The 20,033-nt window shown below is 39.4% G+C and overlaps 1 protein-coding gene across 2 annotated transcripts in view; it reads left to right on the top strand.

The window, feature by feature from the left end:
- tbkbp1 (TBK1 binding protein 1) overlaps nt 1-20,033 on the top strand; it is a 59,245-nt gene that overhangs the window by 21,513 nt on the left and 17,699 nt on the right. For both annotated transcript variants that reach the window (XM_044103188.1, XM_044103189.1), the window contains 6 exons: nt 5,352-5,613; nt 10,784-10,909; nt 13,215-13,319; nt 16,000-16,147; nt 17,780-17,982; nt 19,136-19,197. In XM_044103188.1, the coding sequence (XP_043959123.1) occupies nt 5,368-5,613; nt 10,784-10,909; nt 13,215-13,319; nt 16,000-16,147; nt 17,780-17,982; nt 19,136-19,197 (890 nt within the window). In that variant the 5' untranslated portion in view covers nt 5,352-5,367. The remainder of the gene's footprint in view (nt 1-5,351; nt 5,614-10,783; nt 10,910-13,214; nt 13,320-15,999; nt 16,148-17,779; nt 17,983-19,135; nt 19,198-20,033) is intronic.

Below are 20,033 nucleotides of genomic sequence, written 5' to 3'. Positions count from 1 at the left end.
GAGTGATGGCCCTGATGCAAGAACCTATTAGACGTTGTGTTAAAGTGCAAAGCCTGGACCACAGCCACACGAGGTTTACTAATTAAGCAACAGAGATGAGCAACTCAGGCAAAGTTTTGAAAAAAAAAAAAAAAAAAAAAATTTCTCATGGAGCTGGAAAAAAATCTGAGAAGATTCATGTTTTTGCTGTTTAGTATTATTTTTAGGTTTAATAAAACTCCTGAGCACAAAAATACCAGATATTGCTTTAGTTCTCTGTCCTCCTTCCATGTTATTTATTTATCTGGCTGTAGTTCATTTGCTATGATAAGACTTTAGTAAAAGGCATTAGAGTAGATTTGAAATCAATACCTAAATAAATAGATATACAACATTAATAACATTAATGTATTTAGGGACAAAAATACCAAACTTCAATCCATAAACACTAAATTTTTCTATATATTATATAACATTTTCAAAATTTGTTATGCAATTATAATCAATGTGAAATCTTTTTTGGCATTAAAACAGTTTAGCATTTCTTGCAATTGCTGACGAAGGTTTTCACTGGTATTTTGAGCATTTATATTTGGTGATGAACTCCAGGTAACATTTCAGGCTCACCACTCTTCTTCGGAATAAATGCATGTGCCTTTAAAAAATTATCAGCCAACTCCCCTCCTTTATAGCCACCTTTTGAATATTTGTGAAGGTGCATCTGGGTAACAGTTATGAACAAATGCTTAGGGTTAAATGTAAATGATCTTTAAATTTTGGGAGTGTTTGTAGTTAAAATTAGTTCCTCAATCAAAGAAACTACAGTATAGACCTCAAAGAACACCGATAAAAATGTTACAGTAAAAGTCTAATTGGTGCTTTTGTTTGTCTTGCATGTGGAAAATGTTGTGTGAGTAAATATTAAGTTATAATTTTATGTCCAATCTAGCATAAACCTCAAACAAGAGCCAGGAAAAGACAGACGGTAACTTGAAATACATTATTACTCAGATAACTGACAGAGACAAAACCCTATTCTGAGGAGGGAAAGTCTTTGGTTTTTAATTTTGTGAATGCCATCATCTCCTTCTGTGCACTCATTTATTTAATGCATTTAATCCCAATGGGATTCAGCGAACAATCTTATTCAGCCAGTGATTTGATTATGTGTGTTATTATATTAAAGTACTGTTGTCACTTGATACTTGAACTTTGTGTCTTTTTCTGTTTGTAGTGGCAATGAAATGTGTATATATATATATATATATATACTTTTTTGGTGCTCTCCCATTTATATCCTTTTTCTCCTTTGATGCCATACGTTCTCTCCGTCTGGCACTGTCCACCTCCTCTCTGTGTCATCCCGCGATCCCCACAGCAGGCTGGACATTTGGCACCTCTGACTCGGACAGTATGCTTGTGAATGGCGAGACCAGGGCAGAGAGGTGGTATTCCCTTTCTGATCTGCCAATTGCTCCCATAACTCATAGTTTCAGTCCAGAAACCCTGCTTCCTCCGTCTCTCACAGCAAACAATGCCAAAGCTGGAAGGCACGGCATATAGGAGCCAATTAACCTGCCAGCAGGTATGACGTGACTCCTAAGTTTTTGCGTTCGTGGACGCAGGCGTGAGGATGTGCACGTCAATGACCAAATCACTGCAAGGACAAAGTAGCAGCATTGCAGAGCTGTTTGTCGCTGCATGTTTTGCTCTGGTCTAAAAAGGATAATGATGCTGTTTTTCAATATCCTGGATCTACATACTGTTCACAACTCATTAAAGCCAGAATGTGGGCCAAGTCATAGTTCTTACGCTTGACTTTCACTAGCCTTCCCTCTTCTTACATTAATCTGAGAAACTACAGTACTGCACTGGGTCTTCTTACAGTGAGAAAATGCTACTGTAATAAAAAAAGAGAAAAGTACGCAGCTACGTCAGGGGTGCCAATAAATGTGTGTATATGTAAGAAATATATAAATAGTAATTATAGGACGACGACTTCATTAAAATAGATGGTAACAGATTTTCTTCTTCTCAGTTTAAGAAACACATTTAATATAGAACTGAGCCGTGTTGGAGGAAAATGTCAGGCTTTGTCCGGCTTTTCCAGATTCGCACAAAGTGACCACGGGAGATCTCACTGAAACCACAGAACTGCGAATGCCGAGCGCATTAACTGCTTGGCGTTACCTACGCAGTTCAAGGCTCCTTCGACTTTCCATTTACACAAAGCACAGCAGCGGTAGAAGGTCCTTTCGGTACTGCAGACAATATCACAGAAGGAGGGGAGGGGTGGTCTCTAAAGAGAAGGGAAACAAGGACTAAGAGGGACGACTAAGAGGGAGCATGCAGAGAGGCAGTCTCTGAGGACAAAAAAGGGTGTGATGTGTGGGCCCAAGGAATAAACAATCACAAAGGCACCAATCTCACCCTCTGAATCTTCTGTTAACGATTAATCTATGCTGCACTTTCAGTCTCACAAAGGGTGGCCCTCTACCTTTTGTGACTTAAAAATAAAGGTGGAAGTTTTGACTCTGAATCCGAGGGTAAGGGGTAACAGTGATGTGCAGCCAGAAAGTTAAGCTGTGTGAGTGTGCGCGAACTGCACTGTGTGGGGTAAATTATGTATGTTAATTTAGAGAAGCACAAGCATGAATATTCCTTTGTCCTTGTCTTTTGTTAAGCAAATGCAGCCACATCCATCAGCCTACACAATGTTGTCCTTACCGATGGATGGTAGCAAAGAGAGTGAGATGTGTTCATTTTCATTCGGATTTTAGCATCCACGATTGATCTAATTTTTGCTCTTTTAGAATTTAAGCTTTAATGTTTGCCAAATTGTCAATTTATGCACCAGCTGATTTCAGAAATAATCTAATTAATAAATAATAATAATAAAAAACTTGTGTGGAATTTAATCTCTGTATAAATCCAGGAGTTTTTAGAGGGGTTAATGAACAAACACAGCATCATGAATCTTAACAAAAATAGAACCCAGGTCAGAGTCAAAGTTGCAGAGAGGTCTAACGCAGACAATATGTGTAAAACTGTACTCAACTCAACATACAACCAGAGACACAATGGTATAGTTGACACTTGAAAATGAAAGTGTAACGTACTCTGAAAAAGATTGGGTAAAATGCAAGAAATTATTTTAATAGTATAATATAATATTTTTCTTCTTGTGGTGTTTTAGGCATTGATATTTTAGTTCTGCTGTATATTTAAAAAAACATGGCTTCTGCTGATTTGTGTGCCTTCCTGCTTATGTGCTTTTCATGTACTAATGTTAGAAAAATCTTTTTGCTGTGCATCTTACTGAACATCCCTCGTGGCGTGTTTGATTCCCACAGCAATTTTGCAGACTTTAATTGGGTAAAGTCAGCATCCCAGCTGAGCTTTTTGGACCTCATCCAAGTCCTGATACCCATACAGACTGAGAGACACATTGCAACTCCAGGGGTCTGGATTATAAAACAGTTTTATGGTCAAATTTCATCATTAAACTCTCATTTCCTCTGCATTATATGAAACAAAATCACAGGGCAGATATAATTTGTTTAGGTTAATTTGATATTTATGGAGGTCTTAAACAGTATTGCAAACAGTATTCTTTGAAATTCTTATGTCCAGTTGGTGTATATTTAGTCACAGCAGGTGTTTGGCGGTTGGAAAACTGCAAGTTTGATTCCAGCTTCCCTTCACCACACTCTGAAGCGCAGGAGACTGAACTGCAACTTGGCAGCTGGTCTGTAGTTCAGCTTATGCATGTCTGTACAAATTGGTGAAATTAGTCATTGTAATAGTTCTGAGTTACTGGAGAACTATTAAATTTAGTTTATTTACCTTTTTGCAAGAAAACGTCATTTTTGGACTTAGTTTGGAAATAATTGATCAATTAGGCCTAGTTAATGGAACTGCTTAATTTTTCAGCCTAAAAAATTCAACAAAAAACAAGATGAGAACGTGACGCTGTTGAAGAGTACAAGTACTTAATATTTTACCACTTTTACTATTAACCATGTGTCTGCAGCCTGTTTACCACAGAGGCATTTTTGCCTGCACCTGTGTTTCAGGCAGCTTTGTGTGCACAGCCATGAGTTTGTGTGTGCGCCTGGGTGGGTGGGAGTGCTGTTGTATCATCCTCCTAAAACCGGCGTGGAAGAGAGATGTGGATTGGCCGAGGTTTTATTCCCCTCACTCTTAGAAATGTAAGAAAAATAGCACAGTGGAGGAAGGGAGTAGATGAAAATAGCTCAGTAGGCAACCGCTGACTCACAAGGCAAAGCTGGGAGTCAGGATGACATCTATTCCGATATGCATCAAAAATCAGCTTGTGTAACTACCTCTGTGTCCATGAACTGACAGATCTCAGTGCCCCTTGCCACATCCTGTATGAATTTGGTGCACATTTCTCGTCTGTGGCTGCATTAAAACAGGGAGGTGACATTACAGGTGCAATTTATTTCTTTTGACAGCTCAGAGTCTTTGGGGCATGAGGACTGGTTAGATGTGATGTAGCGTGATCAGCTAACTACACTGCTCATTCATCATGCCACTCATGGAGAGCAGGCTGTCAAAGTTAAGAAAAGTTTTTTTAAGCACTGTGAAATGGAACACGAACATGAACCAAACTCAAATTTGAATCATTCCGATTAAAATATCAGCTGCGATTCGAGCGCTAGTTTCTCGTGCAAACACGGTTGAGAAAGTTGCAGGGATTGCAAGGAGGTGCGGCATGCTGGGAATTTTAAATGGGAAATGTTTTCATTCACTTCACTATTTGGCATTTGATAAAAATTTTTATCGATTTTCTGATACTTTGGAAAAGAAAATCAAAAGCTGGGAATGTCATCACACCCACTTCAGGCTGACAGAGCTTTAAGTAAGTTATTGAAACACTCTTCAACTGCGGTTGCTACATCCCACCCCAGTGCTGCTCTGGCTGCAATCAAAAGGATCTCACCAAGCAGCTGCAATGAACAATTCAGACTCTCCACCTTAAAGTCTAATTAATACCTATTTACCTTCTATAGTTTCTTCTTGACCGGAAAACTTCAGTGACATAAATTTTGTTATGACTTTTGTTGTGTAATTATCTTCCAACAATAATCAGTCAGTACTTGATAGCTATAGCTTGAAAGTATTCTGCAATTTTTGTTTTAGTATTTTCAGTTGGAATATTTTACAATCGATGCACCAAATTTCCAACAGTTTAACTTGGATTTTATTTTTTGGAAGCAGCTGATTGGTGCTTTCAGGATGTGTAGCCTGCCAGCAGCATACGATTCCAGTTATTTTGGGGGATACATGTAATAAAGATAAATAAATAAATCTGAGTCTTAAATAATTAATTTGTGGTTTTCTTTCAGGTTGAGGCTCAGAACGATGCAGTCTCTTTTTGGCGGTGGGGAGCTCGGGCTGCTGGGAGGAGGAGGCAGCGACGCGGGAGGCCTAAAAGAGGATGGCTGCGGCAGCATGGCATGGAGGACCTCGGCTCTTCCGCCCGACGATGTGTACTCCGCATCCCACTTCACCCTCATCTCTGCCTATCAGGAAATCAAAACAAGACTGGCCAGCCTGGAGCGAGAGAACACCAGCATCAAGAGGAAGCTGAAGATCTACGAAATTAAGGTGATAGCATTTTCAAGTCCAACATTTGGCTGCTTTAACCAACAACAACAAATAACAAAAGCAGCAACTAATCAACACAGTTGTTTTTGTCCTTGTCGGTGTCAGATAGAAGGACTCCTGGTTTGTGCTGTTGATTTACTGTCAAGGCTAGAGAGCCACTCAACCTTTTTTCCATTTTTATTAAGGTGGTGAGAGTTTCAAATAGAAAAAATAGAGTCCAGGCTGACAGCTGACACAGAATCTGTGGAGGAAGCTAAGATTAGGGCGATGGCAAGGAGGCTTTCCAATCTCAAAGACTTGGAGCTCATAACCAAAGATGAATGTTCCAAAAGCAGGGGAAATGCTCACAAAGCTAGTTAGCAGGTAAAAGAAGATTTATTGCTGTGATGGCAATAAATATTTTTCTGTTGGTTATTGGAAAGGATAGAAATGCTTTTTTGAAAATAAACTATAAATACAACCTGATGAAAAAATAAAATTAAAACTCTTCTACATTGCTTTATGAGCCTCTCAGAGACTCCTGGTTGGTGGTAATTTTTATTTGATTGAATTTTATGAAATTTCTGGAGAGTAGGTTTAAAGACTATAGAAAATGTTCATACTTATTCTGGGATTGGTATGTTTTGAAATGAAAATAAGACATTGGTTGCAACCTAAAGGCAGAGTTGCATCGGCGCGTTTGCAGGTGCGACATCTTCTACTCCAAATGGCCAACATCTGCACCTGCCTCCACCAAAATCAACACCTGCCTCTCTGTGGAACCGTCCCTGAGCAAACGGCCACCTGTGAGTGAGTCAACAGCAGTTTGGCAGCCTGAAGCCTGCAGGAACAGCTGCTTGCTAAAAGCATCCAGGAGTTCTGACTCTCTCCTCCTCCTTAAACTTCATTTGCACATATTTGAAATTCTCCAATACTAAACCGACTGTTTGGGCGTATTTGTTTCAATAATGATGTTTTTGCGTCTTTCTTTTGATTCCGCTTTAACGTACTCTATACTGTAGACCATGTTGAAATCCTTAAAGTAGGAAAAATAAGAAATGTCTGCTCCTGTATAATTCCTAGAATAAGCAGAAAACCTAAGACTAATGATTAGTGGAATACTCTTTTTTTCTCCTTCTACTAATCCTCCTTTGTTCTTAATTTCAACAATTCATCTCTCCCCCTCACTGCTCACACCATTATCTCCTTTTGCTCCCTCGTGCTTCATCCTTTTTTGTGCCATGCAGCACATTCCTCCTCCCATGTAGATCTTTCTTTCAACTGCTTTTCCCATTTTTACTCATTTTCGGTCCTCCTACATAATTTCTTTGCACTCATTTTCCCTAAAGCTCCGCTGATTTAATCTGTATGCCGATTCAGATACTGCTGGAAGGATTTCTGCCTCACCTGCCGTCTAATCGAACCAACAAGTCTCATCTCATACTGTCTGACCTGCAACAAACATGCATGTCAGACTGTACTTTGAATCGAGTAGCTTTACTGACACACTAATTAATCATTTCTCAATGCAAACATTGAATCAACGAAGCAAGTAAAATGTATTTATGCTGCACAAGAGCATTAGAAAAGACAAATAAGAGACTAGAGCATGAAGAAGAGCTAAAAACAAAACATTTATGAGATCAAGCAGTTCATAAAAGTTATTTATAAGATCAAACTGAATAAAATAACAAAAAAAAACAGCTTTACAGAAGATTCGACATCTATGCATTGCAAAGATAAAGGCAACACTTTCCATTTCGGTTTTAAAAGATTTTGTCTAAAAAGGAGTCGGAGGCACCACTATGACCTCAGACTACAACAAGAGGTGTAAAGACCTGAGAGGTCACGGATAGAGGGAGCGGCAGCACCATAAATAAATTTAAAAGACAGGGTTAATATTTTAATATGGATTCTTAAATGAACACACCTCCAGAAATAGTGATACCTTTTTCAGATTTAGAGTTAAAGAATGTGGTGATGGAAGTGAAGCCTTCTTATCTCAGAAATGAATAATCAAAAAATATGAGTGGAAACATGTAAAAAGTGGCTCTTAAGTAAAAAGTTTCTGTTTTTGTTTTAATAGTAAAACAAATTTATTATTGAGATTATTGAAAGATAAGTTAACATGTCATATAGATAAAAACTTGCATTGTGTTATCTTTTAGGAGAGATAACATGAATCTCCAAGTGTTGTAAAAAAAATATTATGTTTTGGTTGTGGGGCTGCTTGTTGAAGATCTGTCTACAGTAAACATGGTGGCGCTACAGTCAGTTCACTTAAGTGGTGGAAAATTTGCTACTACTTTGACTTTTACAGAAATGACTTTTTACCCCCAAATGATTGACTGCAGAAGGAATGGGGTATTTGACAATGAACTGAGCTAATCTCAGCAGCAATCACCAATAAACCAATCAGCAGTCTCTGCCTGCAAGGTGCTCTGCAGCCGACCTCCACCTCAAGTTTTTCCTATCACACTGCTGTGCTTACTGTGTTGTCATTGATGTTTCTGTGTTCTGGGCTCCAAACGTAACAGCAGATATCTTGTTGCAGGCTTTACTTTTCCAAAGAGAACACAAGCGAGTTCCCAAAATATAACCATGCAGACAAATATTAATTACCAGGAGCTGCTGCTTTAATTACAAATGGACTTAAATAACTTAATACCTAAAGTGAAACTGACTGGGCACAGTTATTAAAAATCATAAGATTCCTGGACTCATATGTACCTAAATGTGAAGTTTGGCTTCATCATTTATTTTCCGGACGCTCCAGATGGTTTGTTACATAAAATCATCTGGGAAGTCATTGTTGAGAAAGATTTTTTTTTTTTAAACAAGCCAGGTTTTTTTTTTTTTTTTTTTTTCAAAAGGAACTTGGCAGTAGATTGAAAGAACATAACAGCTCAACAGAGTGGAGCCAGTTGGTGTAATCAAGCCAGTCAGGAAAGGAAGAAATACACTTACAAAAGTCAGTCATCAATACTAATGATTGCAGTTAAAACAACGGTAATATGTAAAATTAACTATTTTGATCTTTACGTTATGTTATAATGTTATTGCCTCATCAAAAACATACCTGGATTCTTTCCTGCATCTTTGAGAAATCCTTTAATCTCCCATAGTAACCATTCAGCTGTGGAAAACGCCACCTTTGAGGCGCAGGTCCTCCTCAGAACAGAAGTTGCTGGCTGCCGCTCTTCCATCTCACAGAGCAGAGCAGCTCCGTCAGACTACCAGCAGCAATTAGCAAACACCTGGAAGAACCTTGCATCAGCTGAGCTCATTATACGAGCTACTTCTCAATGCAGCGCTGGTAAAACCTTTGTTAAAGGGTTAATAGAGGAGCGCTGTTGTGATGACTTTCGACCTCAGCTTCAGTATGGAGTTTCGGAAAGAGCAGGAGTTTTTAAAGAGACGGAAGACCAATTTCAAGGCATTAAATCATGAAGCCAAATTTCTTCTAATAAAAATGTTATATATATCATTTTTATAACAACTGAAGGTAACATAGTTACTTGAATGTGCTATAAAATGGCACTATATGTCCCTGGAAAACACATAATACTGCCGCTGTAAACCCATTACTTGACCATTTGCTTTTAGTTCCTTTTATCAAAGAAATCAAGCTACACACATTAGTGAACCATATTCCTTTAGATTTCTGATATACCATGGACAGACGGACGGATGGACAGATGGATGGATGGATGGATGGATGGATGGATGGATGGATGGATGGATGGATGGATGGATGGATGAGTGGATGGATGGATGAGTGTACCTCATCTTGTATTCATCCTGTCTGGATTCTGTGACAGACTTGTTCTTTCTTACATCTCATGTTTAATCATTTTTCCAGGTTCGATGAGGAGAAGAATTTCAACACACTCAGCCTCAGACAACCGTGTTAGTAACAAAGCTGCAGCAAACAGAAAATTCCAGAGCGCAGCTGCTGCGATGATGGATGGGAACACTTCTTGCTGCTTTGAACATGGGCTGAAGCGAGGTTCCTCTCCAGTTCAGAGTTCCTGAAGCTCAGCGCTGTCAGAAAACTCTGGCCCTCGGGGGCGACTGCACATGTTTACCCCATTTACTGTTAAACCGAGCAAAGAGAGATGCTCTTCTAAATGGAAAAGGGTTGTTTTCTCCTCAAATAGACATTGCATCAGCGAGGCAATGACTTCACACAGAAAATGAAAAGCCCTTATGGTAGGCACTCTAAATGGAAATGTGTTCATTTAGGTTGAACGACACTGAGTTATATAACCGGCATGTCTGGATCGCAGTGCTCTGCTAACAACCAGAGTTTGGTTTTGTAAGCGTAAAACCTTTAGAGTTTAGATTGAATCTGCTTCAGCCTTCAGCTTATAATTCCCAGTTGTGCTTTCACTCAGCTTAAGTACACTTTTCATTAATTTAAATAAAAAAATTAGACTTTTCAGAAGCGACCTGATTGAAATAAACAGCCGCTCGAAAGCAGGTTGCACTCACTAATGGATGTGTAGTAATCCTCAAAAGTGGATTGACTGGCCAGTGCTGCTGTAGCTGAAGACACTCAAGCTTGTTTTGACAGAAGGGATCACAGTCTAATTTCTGAGCTACAGGAAGCCAAAAGGAGCTTGAGGCTCTTTTGTTGTCTCGGGAGATTGCTGATTTACCTAAGTTGATAGGGAAATGGATGGAGCTAAATACAGAGCAATCCTTGTAGAAGTGGGATGAAGGTTCGTCTTCCAGCAGCTTAACATGCAGCCAAAGCTGCAATGGAAGGATTTAGATCAAATCATGTGCATTTGCTACCCTGGCTCTGCTAAAGTCCATAACTAAACCCAATTAAGGATTTCATGTAAGGATGGAAAACTGTTGCTCACAGATAATTATCTCCATCTGATCTGAGTGAGCTTGTGAGCTACTGTGCAAAGAGAAATGGGTAAATGTCTAGTCTCTAGACACGAGACTGGTTGAGACGTACCCCGCAAAACTTTCAGCTTGATTAAATTCACCAATTATGTCAGAATTCAGAAGAAGATACAAGATATTTTGTCCAAAAGATTACCATTAAGCTAGTAGAATAAATACTTCATATTACTGAAACGTGGCAGGAAAAGCAGCACTGTAGTCTTTACTGCAATATATTGTTTAAATGAACGTGAACATTAATGAACTGTCTGGTGTGTCTTTGTCTTTGCAGTTCCCAATGATCAGCGAGTTTGGGGAGGACACCAACTCCTACTGCTCCTTTGAGAGTAAAGACACGGCGCTGCTGCAGTCAGAAAACGGCAACCTGCACCAGCGAGTCAACGTCCTGTCCCATGAGGTACAAACCCAGTAAAACAAGGTGAAAGAGAATCCAATCTTACATGTGTTGCTTTTTTTTTTTTTTTTTTATGCGGTGGCTAAAAAAAAAAAGCCTTATCAGACAAATGTATTTTTTTAGAGGACTCATTCAGTGGAAATCCTTCTTCTATTAAAACCTAATTTAATTACAGTAGAATTTAGGTCAAGAAATGTCCAGAGCTAATTAGGCTGCTGGAGCTTCTGTCTGGGCAAAAATGACGAGGAACTGATACAACCGGAAAAACTGTTCAAGAACGAAGTACGACGCCTGGAGCTTCAGGCTGATGTTCTTTGAGATGCTTTAGAGATTACTCTGTAGAAGCTGTCTTTGGAAAATAATAGCAGAGGATGACGGCAACATCTTTGTTAGTGCGCGTACATGCTTCATGCGAGCACATTTCGAGAGTGGGGCTTTGAGTGTTTTTCTGCTCAGCTGCCACTCCATTGCTCTCACGACTGTGTGAACAAGAACACGGGGAAACGAAAGGCGGCTTGCACAGGAAGGCCGTGGTGAAACTGGTAGCAGCAGCGGTGAAAAAAAAAAAAAAAGAACAGCGCTTGAGAGCGGGGAAATGGTTTATAAGAGGAGCAGAGATGATTAGCGTGGGACTCCACAGGTCATGGGGTTGTCTGACACCTGGCATTCCGACTGATAAAATGAGACATGGCACTGTGAGCATGCTCTGTGGGAACCAAACCTATACAGCACAGAGAGCCTCAGTTAACACACAGTACATAGGCTGGCCTCATGTGCCTTCACTGATGGGGAAACTTTAGTGACATCCTATTCTAAGCAGAAACTTTCCACAAACTCACAAGTTCAATGGATGCAAGAATTGTGCTGTGATATCAAAGAGGTTTTATGTCAATATGTAACTCGGTCTGTTAAGACGTTTATGATTGAAATAGCTTTTTATTTTAGTACATGTGACCACTTAATGCTGCACATTCAAATAATGACCGTTTGCAGTTCTTTATAATCCATAAAATGTTTAAAAATCTGCTGTGCATAGTAATTTGTCACAGTGCATTTTGAGTTTTTTAGTTTTGAAAAAAATACTGTTCTCATGGGGAGCTTTGTTCAGTAAAATTTTATTTATACTGTAATAGTTCATGACTTGATAATTATACTGACCATCATTTGTATTGACCATTTAAGAAAATCTGAGAAAATATCACTTGCATAATAATTTGGAACATGGTGGATTTTGCAATAAGCTAATGCTAGCTGCGCCTCCAATTCAGATTTTTCCCAGCACTACGCTTTATCTAATTTCATCCATCTCCTTATCAACAGGTCAGTTTTTCCATTTTTGGAAAAATTCATGGAAATTTGGGAAATTCATTCCCAAAGTATGATGCTGCCACCACCACTTATCACTGAGGCAGTGATGCGTTTACTGTCATTTTTCCTTCCCATTCTGTATGTAGCTGATTACCGACTCTTAATTAACCACAGATGTACGATTTTTAGTAGTTAGGTGACTTCTGAAGGCAGTTTTATTTATGGGTGGCAATGTAACAGGGGCTCTATGGAAGGGCATGTCGCACATTTTAGATTTGTCCTTCTAAAGAAAGCCATGAATTGCTTTACTTCTAGTTGACATTTACACAATGTTTTCTGTGGGTCTGTCACACTAAATCTCAATAAATCACTGCTGTACTCTTTCACGAAGCTTTCCACAAGCCACCCATGCACCAGTGCCAGATTTCCACTCGCATATGTTGCTATCGACACATTGAACGTCTGTCCCTGCTTCGGCATGTACCATTAGTGTGTCCCTCTCTGTTTATCTCAGTCCCTCATTGATGCTCCCACTCAATTGCCTGGAAGTGACCATGTTTTCTTTCCACACGCTTCGATGAGCTCGTTCCCTCGACTACTTTGAAAATCTCTTAATTTCACTCAGCTTTGGAGAATCTCAGTGCTCTCAGATCTGCCAAATAAGATTGTGCCTCACTGTGGCACTCTTCGCGCCACACTGTAAGAAAACTAAGCCACCGAGATGTTAAGTTGGCCCCCTTTTTTTAAAACGCTTGTGACATTAGGGAAGTGCTGTGTTGCACATGCTGACATCTTAGATATTCGGTGTCCCAATTTCACCCGGTTACAAAACATCTTCTTGAGGGACACGTTTGAAGACTCTCCGAATTGAAGTTTTCCCTTCATTTTCTCCTTTGTGAGGAAGTTTGAAAACTAAGAAGGGAGGAAATGTGTCAACTTTTTTTGTTGTCTGCCTGCTTTTCAGCTTTTTAATTTGTTTTTTGTTTTTGTCTCTCTTTAGCTGCAGAAGAGAAAGGAAAGGGAAGAACAGCTGGAGGATGTGATCCAGGCCTACGAGAAGATCCACATGGAGAAAAGCAACCTCCAGAGGGACCTCGACAAGATGGTCAGAAGCGACACTCGGATAGCTTCACGCTAGAGTCGAATGGTTTATTCATCAAGTATTAGTTTGACGATTGAGATTTTAAAAAAAGCAAGAGTTGATATCATTAGTAGTTAATGAAATATGTGTTTAGATGTAAAAAAATATAACTTATATGAATACAACAAAAGTTCTTCCAGTTTGGTTCCAGTTCAGTGAACCATAGCAGCTGTCTGCTGCAGAAATGTTCTTATTTCTGTATCCTCAAAGCTTGAGAAGTCAGCATGCAGATTTACCTTCTGCATATTTTTTTTTAGCTTTTTTTCTATAACTTTTAGCAACTTGATGGCAATACATTAATAAATATTTTTCAAGTTCATACCCCTTGAAATCTCTTCCATTGCAGCCACAAACCACAGTGTTTTTCATCGAGATTTCCTGTGAGAGATCAACAGAATGAACGTAGCTGCAGTACAACAGCTACGTTCCCCTGAACGTTCAGGGAAAGTAAATCGATTCCCCTGAACAGGCCACACTTCGATTCAGGGATTCAGGGAATCGAAGTGTGGCCTGCATTTGTATTGTGCCCCATGAGTAAATATTTTGTAGATGAAGATGTAATTGCATCTTTCACTTTAGTTAGATTGGATGAGGAGCATCTGGGAATATTAACTTTGAAGTCTTGTTTTTTGACTCCCTGCAGCTGAATCAAAGACACAAGAGTTAAAAAAAAGTAAAAATCCATACGGCTTTGGGGATTATATCAAGACAGAAATTACAAAGAGCGTTATGAAAAGAACAGACCTCAATCTATGTATAAAGAATTTCAATGTACTAAACCAACACAAAGTAATTCATAATAGTAAAGTAGGACATAAAATGTTTTATTTTATTGTTTTTTTTTATAATATTGTGTTTAATGAGACTCTTACTAGCTTTAGCCAAAGTCTTCACAAGGTCTTTCTTCTGTGGTCAATCTGCACATTTTGGACCAAAATATGTTCATATCTAGGACAAACATTGTCTGACTCCTGAGCTGTATGATGGTTGAACATTCCCATCATGTCTGTACTTACGTATCATAGTTTGAACAGATGAATGTGGCAGCTTCAGGGATCTGGAAGTTGCTCTCAAGGGTGAACCAGACTGGTGCAGCTCCACAATTCTCCTCCTGATGTCGGATTTCTCTTGACTTTTCATACATGTCGTAAGAGAAAACTGTGTTTCAGGTGTGGCCTAAAATACTCCCAAATGTCTCCCTCCAATTTACTTGGATATGTTAGCTAACCTATCCAAGCCATGGCATTTTCTTCTGGGCTTTTCCTCATTCCTTAAAGATTCTTCTTATTATCAATTTTCATTAAACATTTTTAAAGAATTTGGTTCTCTTAATCATTTTAGGAGCTTAAGCACCTCCCAACAAACCTTGCTGGTGAACAAAGTTCATTTACGTCTAGTCCAACATCAAGTTCGCAGGTTCCATAAACTAGTAGTTTTGAACATCCAATATTCACAGTAAAATATGCTGCCGATCATCAAATCTTTCACTGTAGGCAATTTCTGCTAAGCGATAGTATCTTTCTTTTTACAAAAAACAAAACAAAACATACAATTGCTGATCCTGCAAATTATAATCTGGCTAATAATATTTTTGGAAGAGAGATTCTTCTCTCAGCAATTGTTTTAATTATTCCTGTTCCCCCGAGGAATTAAGCCGCATGTGATTTAACTTTCCCTTGTGTGTCGCTCCACCGCTTAAAACCGTGAGAATCTCATTTATTCTAAGTGGTTACAAATCAACACGAGGCAGAGCTGTCCAACCGAACAGATTGGCTGGCTGAACTTTCCTCGGTGCCCTTTTGAGGCAATAAAGCATCTCACTTGACAGTGGAGTCCATCTCACAGAGTATCTTCAGCAGCTTTAAACTGTCAGAGTGATGAGGGAATGAAGTGTGCCAAAGATGTTGGAGCTGCCACCTGGCAGGGACCATCACCTGCAGCTCGTTAATGGGACTTCATCAGAAAACTGCGCCTCGCTCACCTTCCAGCCTTTCGCTCACTTACCCATTAACACGTCTGTAAAGTGATAGAGAGATTTAGAAATTTAAAGTCGGAAGGTTCTTAAGAAAAACAGTAAATGATATAGCTAAATGATTTACTTCTTACTTAGATTTAAATGGCAAAGATGTGGAGATTGATCACTTTTTGCGAAGCTTTCCTTTCTCAGAGCCTTTCTCTTCATTCAGAACTGTGCTGCGATTACATTTTAATCTTTGGCAAAAGTAACCAGAGTAAATACAAGTTGTTGTTTTCTAGAAATGATTTCAATTTGGTAGGGAAACAATCTTTCCAAACCAACCAAGTCCTTTGTGAAGGACTTGGTTGTGAAGGACGTCTAAAACCCTTTTGGGCAAATTTTGATGTCCGCAAACATCAAGCATTCATGTTACCTTGCAATTGACTTCTTATGGTACCTTTTCCATGTAGGAAATTTGCTTCCCTCACTCCTTTTGCATAATTGCTTTAATTCAGACACAGTTAGTGTCATTTTTGCAGATTGATACCAGTTCCTGTGTTTGACAATTGATTCAAATATCACAGGATTGTACCATGTGCCACATATAAATAAAGACAACATTTTACCTTGTTCTCAGCTGTGCGACAGATTGGGCTGTCTTTTCATGATTTTTGTGTGTGATTTCAGACGAACCTGGTGGAGAAACATGTGGAGCGGATCCTGGGCCTGGAGTCGGCGCTGAGGCAGAGGGAGGAGTCTCTGCAGAAGCTCAACATCCAGCTGCACAACAAAGACATGCAGTACCTGCAGCTCCATGCTGGCCCTGACAAACACAGTAAGCAGCTTTGTCCACTCGGGTACAATTAGTGGACACGTTTTACTGGACAAATTGAGAAAAAGTAAGAGCAGTCATTCCAAAGACATTTGGACGCAGGAGGATAACTGCCCGCCTCTTGTCTGTTGTTTTAACTTTTATAAATCGTCGAATGTGCATTTCTCATTGGCTGCTCATCTGTGCAGAGAAACAAACTTTTTGCCAGAGTGCAAATCTTTTTGTCGCTTTTTTGTATGATTTATGACTGGTTACAGTATGCAGATTTTTGGGATTTGTTATGTTTATGTAACTCAGCATTGCACGTTCTTCTTTTTTATTGACTTTTGCTATTGTCATATATATGTCTATGTTTTCCTATGGATACTAATGCCTTCTGTTAGTCTTTTCTGCGATGTTCTGTGATAACAAAAAAAATGACTAAGAAATCATTTGCAACATTTTTGGAGTCTTTTTTAAACAGCTGTATTGATGTTACTGTATATAACTACGTCAGATTAATTCTCTGCTTGTTACAGGATTTCTGATAAAGGAATCCAAATTCCTTTATTGCCGTGCAAGAAAGCACAATGTAAATTACAAATTCTCAAAGGCAATGCAATTAAATGTTAAATGATAAATAAATAAATATATTTAAATAAATATATATAAAAAAACAGCAAAACCAACCAAGATGTTAAGAGAAAATAGCAGCTTCTTTAACGTCAAAGTTCCAACAAAAAAGTTATGTAATTGATTAAAAAAAGTACTTTGCAGATAAACTTCAGTCATTCTGGCTCTAAAGGCATTTGGCAGTGTGCTGTAAATCGGTGTTATTCAGCCCATCTGCACTACCAAGTGATCTCCGCTGTGGGTAGTCTGCACGACTAAACGTGTAAAAGAAAAGCAGCTTAACGGAGAACAATACAAATTTCTGCGAAACAAATGCGGAGCAGTGGAAACAGCACCGCTCAATCTGCCGTATTGCGCAAGGACTGAAGTAGATGGGGCTCTGTCGACTTTAATTGCTTTGCATTGTGACCTTGTCAGTGATGTGGGCGGCTGAAACATGGAAGAAATGCACCAGTGCCACCTCAACAGATGCCTGTGCCGTAGTAAACCCTGATGAGGAGGAGTTTTCATTCTGCTCAGGCATCAGACTGGCAGAAAGCTCATGGAAATTTGCATCAAATCTGTTTGTCTTCCATGTTTTTTTGTTTTTTTTTTTTTGCTTTAAATTGTGAAGTACGAATGAAAAAAAAAAATATGTGTAGTACTAAGTTTGTACTGTCTATTTGCACCTGTGACTGCACATACAAGTATTTTATTGAGGAGGCAGGAGCAAAGATAAAAGATGATACTGCTGTGCCGTTGCTATGTCTTCTGTAGCTCAAGGACTGTGTGAGCGGAGCTGAATCACTGGCCAGCCCACACAGATCACATCACCCAGGTACACGCTGAAAGATGCTGCCCTTGGAAGAAGTCAGCTCTTTGGCTCTTTTATAGTCATCGATTGTACAACCGTGGACAGCCGGGCGGTGCATTACTCAGGGAAAAAAAAAAAGAAAAAAGAAGCAATAGAAGCTCAGTGTATATTTTTTTCGTGCTGCGTGTTTACACCCTTTCCTCTCGTTTCTCTTGCTTCCTTTCTCCCAGTGTTGGATTGCCCAGCTCTGACCCTTCAGAGCTCGCGCAGCCTGGACACCCTGTCGGACCTGAAGCTGCAGCGGCTGGAGGCCGAGCTGGAAGGGGCGCGGCACGAGGCCCAGGGGGCGTGTCAGCGGGAGGAGGAGATGAAGGCGGAGGTCGAGCGGCTGAAAGACGAGATCAGACAGCTGCAGGACGACCAGAGGGAGAGGGTCAGTGTTGCTTTGTTTTCAGTCTGGTACACGCTATCTGGGCCATTTAAACAGACAGAAAAGTACTGAACTTTAAAAAACAAACCCTCACAATAAAGTTACAGTGCCTTGAACAAGTATTCCTGAACTTTAAACTTTTGCACATTTTTTCACATCACAGCTACAAACTGAAGTCAATTTTATTGGGATTTTAACAGGTTTTCCACACAATGTAGCTCATAATTAAGACAAGTGAAACGCGATTGTCAGATATTTGTTTTATGGCTGGTATTTGTGTTCAACCCCCTCTGACCTGGCACCCCTAAATAAACTCCACAGCACTAACTTCCCTTCAGATGTATTTTATGAAGCAATGATGATTCTGGGTTGTTTGGTTTCTTAGTTTGTCCTTTGTTTACACACATAATCTTATTCTTCAGATATTTTTATAATTAGTACCAAAACTAATGTAAATCAAAAAACACCCTGTGTGTGGCGGTGGAAGTAAATATAAGACTCAGTAAAATGATGAAAAAAATATTACTACTACAAATCATATTACTATTGTTATTTGTTCTTTTTATAACAATAATCAAAATATATTTTTTAAATTGGCACATCCCAAAGAGACTTTATTGGAATGGGCAACAACTCAAAGCTTTTGCACAGTTTTTATTTTTTTATTTTTTTACTTCCTCGATGGTTCAACAACATGATAAGCTGGATGATGAAAGCCGTGGGCCTCAACTTGACAGCTACCACTGATCTCTAGTTTGAAGCTGGAGGCAACGGGGCAAACAAAGGCGGAATTTAAGATTGATGTTAGATTGACTGTTCCATGGAAACGCAATTGCAATCCTCAGTGGATCTGCATTTACCACGTTTTCTTTTGAAAAAGTGATAAGAGCCTCATTGTGTTATCTTATGTGACATATATTTAAGCTGAAGGTGCTGAAAATACATTTTACAGCACATAAATTCAGCTGTCAGTTTAAAAGGGGAAAAAAAGCCTTTGTGATGGTAAAATGCTGAGAACATACATCAATAACAGTCTTTGAGCTTGTGCTCTTCATTCTGAAAGTTTTTGTCCCTGCTGACTTTATGCTGTCAGATTTTGTCCAATATCCTACCAGCAACCTGCATGGTAATCTAATTTCATGCTCTACTTCTGCAGGAAATGACTTCTCCGTGCAAGCAGTGCGATGTGGAGTGGATAAAGAAAGTGGGAGATGAGCAGTAAGTGACCCCCCCAACAATCTCTTAGCAGGGGCTGAAGGGAGGGGAGCCCATGTGGAGACGGAGACGGAAGGAAAGAGGGAGCATGGCTAAATTAGCAAGAAGGAATACGGGCTGAGCAATGTTCACAGACAAAAAAAAAAGAGCAAGATTGAGAAATGTTTCAGCAGCAGCTCATCTCTGCTGTCCTGCTGGGATGTGCTCAGGCCTTCGTCTGGGGGCCTCATTAGGAAGCAAACAAACTCTCCAATCACTGATTGGAGTGATTCAAACAGCATTAACAGAGGCGTAATGTCGTTTGGATGCTCTGGCCTGGTGAATGTACTATGCAAGGTGCCATTGGCTAATTTTCATTAAATAAAGTTTGTGAGGAGCCATCAGTAGACAGTATTTTACTCATGGTCAGAAGTTTGCTGAGCTGCTTTAGTTTGGTGAAAACAAAAGAGAGGCGAAACACTCTAACTGCATGTTACAACTGGGTCCAGTTATTTAGTCTTATTTTGAAAAATTATCTCGCAGGCATTGCGGGTGAAACATAGAGAGAGATCAAACTAAAAGCATTGCAAAAGCAAGATGACCAACAAAAAGAAACAACAAAGCAACTAAAAGAAAATAGAGATTTAGATTGATGAATAACAGGCTCTCAACAGAAACCATGAAAAGAGAGATGACTGTTTGTATAATGAGTCAAAAAAAGGCATCTTTTCATTAGCATGAAAAAACTAATAGAGAAATGTTATATCTATAAATGTGAAAACTGAAGAATGTTTAGAATTTGACGGAACACTTTTGGCAAATAATCACCCTGAGCAGCAGGGGGCAGTGTATGCACAAAC

Source organism: Gambusia affinis, linkage group LG20 (genome assembly GCF_019740435.1).
Source record: "Gambusia affinis linkage group LG20, SWU_Gaff_1.0, whole genome shotgun sequence".
In the NCBI taxonomy this organism is placed as follows: domain Eukaryota; kingdom Metazoa; phylum Chordata; class Actinopteri; order Cyprinodontiformes; family Poeciliidae; genus Gambusia; species Gambusia affinis.
This window is presented reverse-complemented; position numbering and strand designations above follow the sequence as displayed.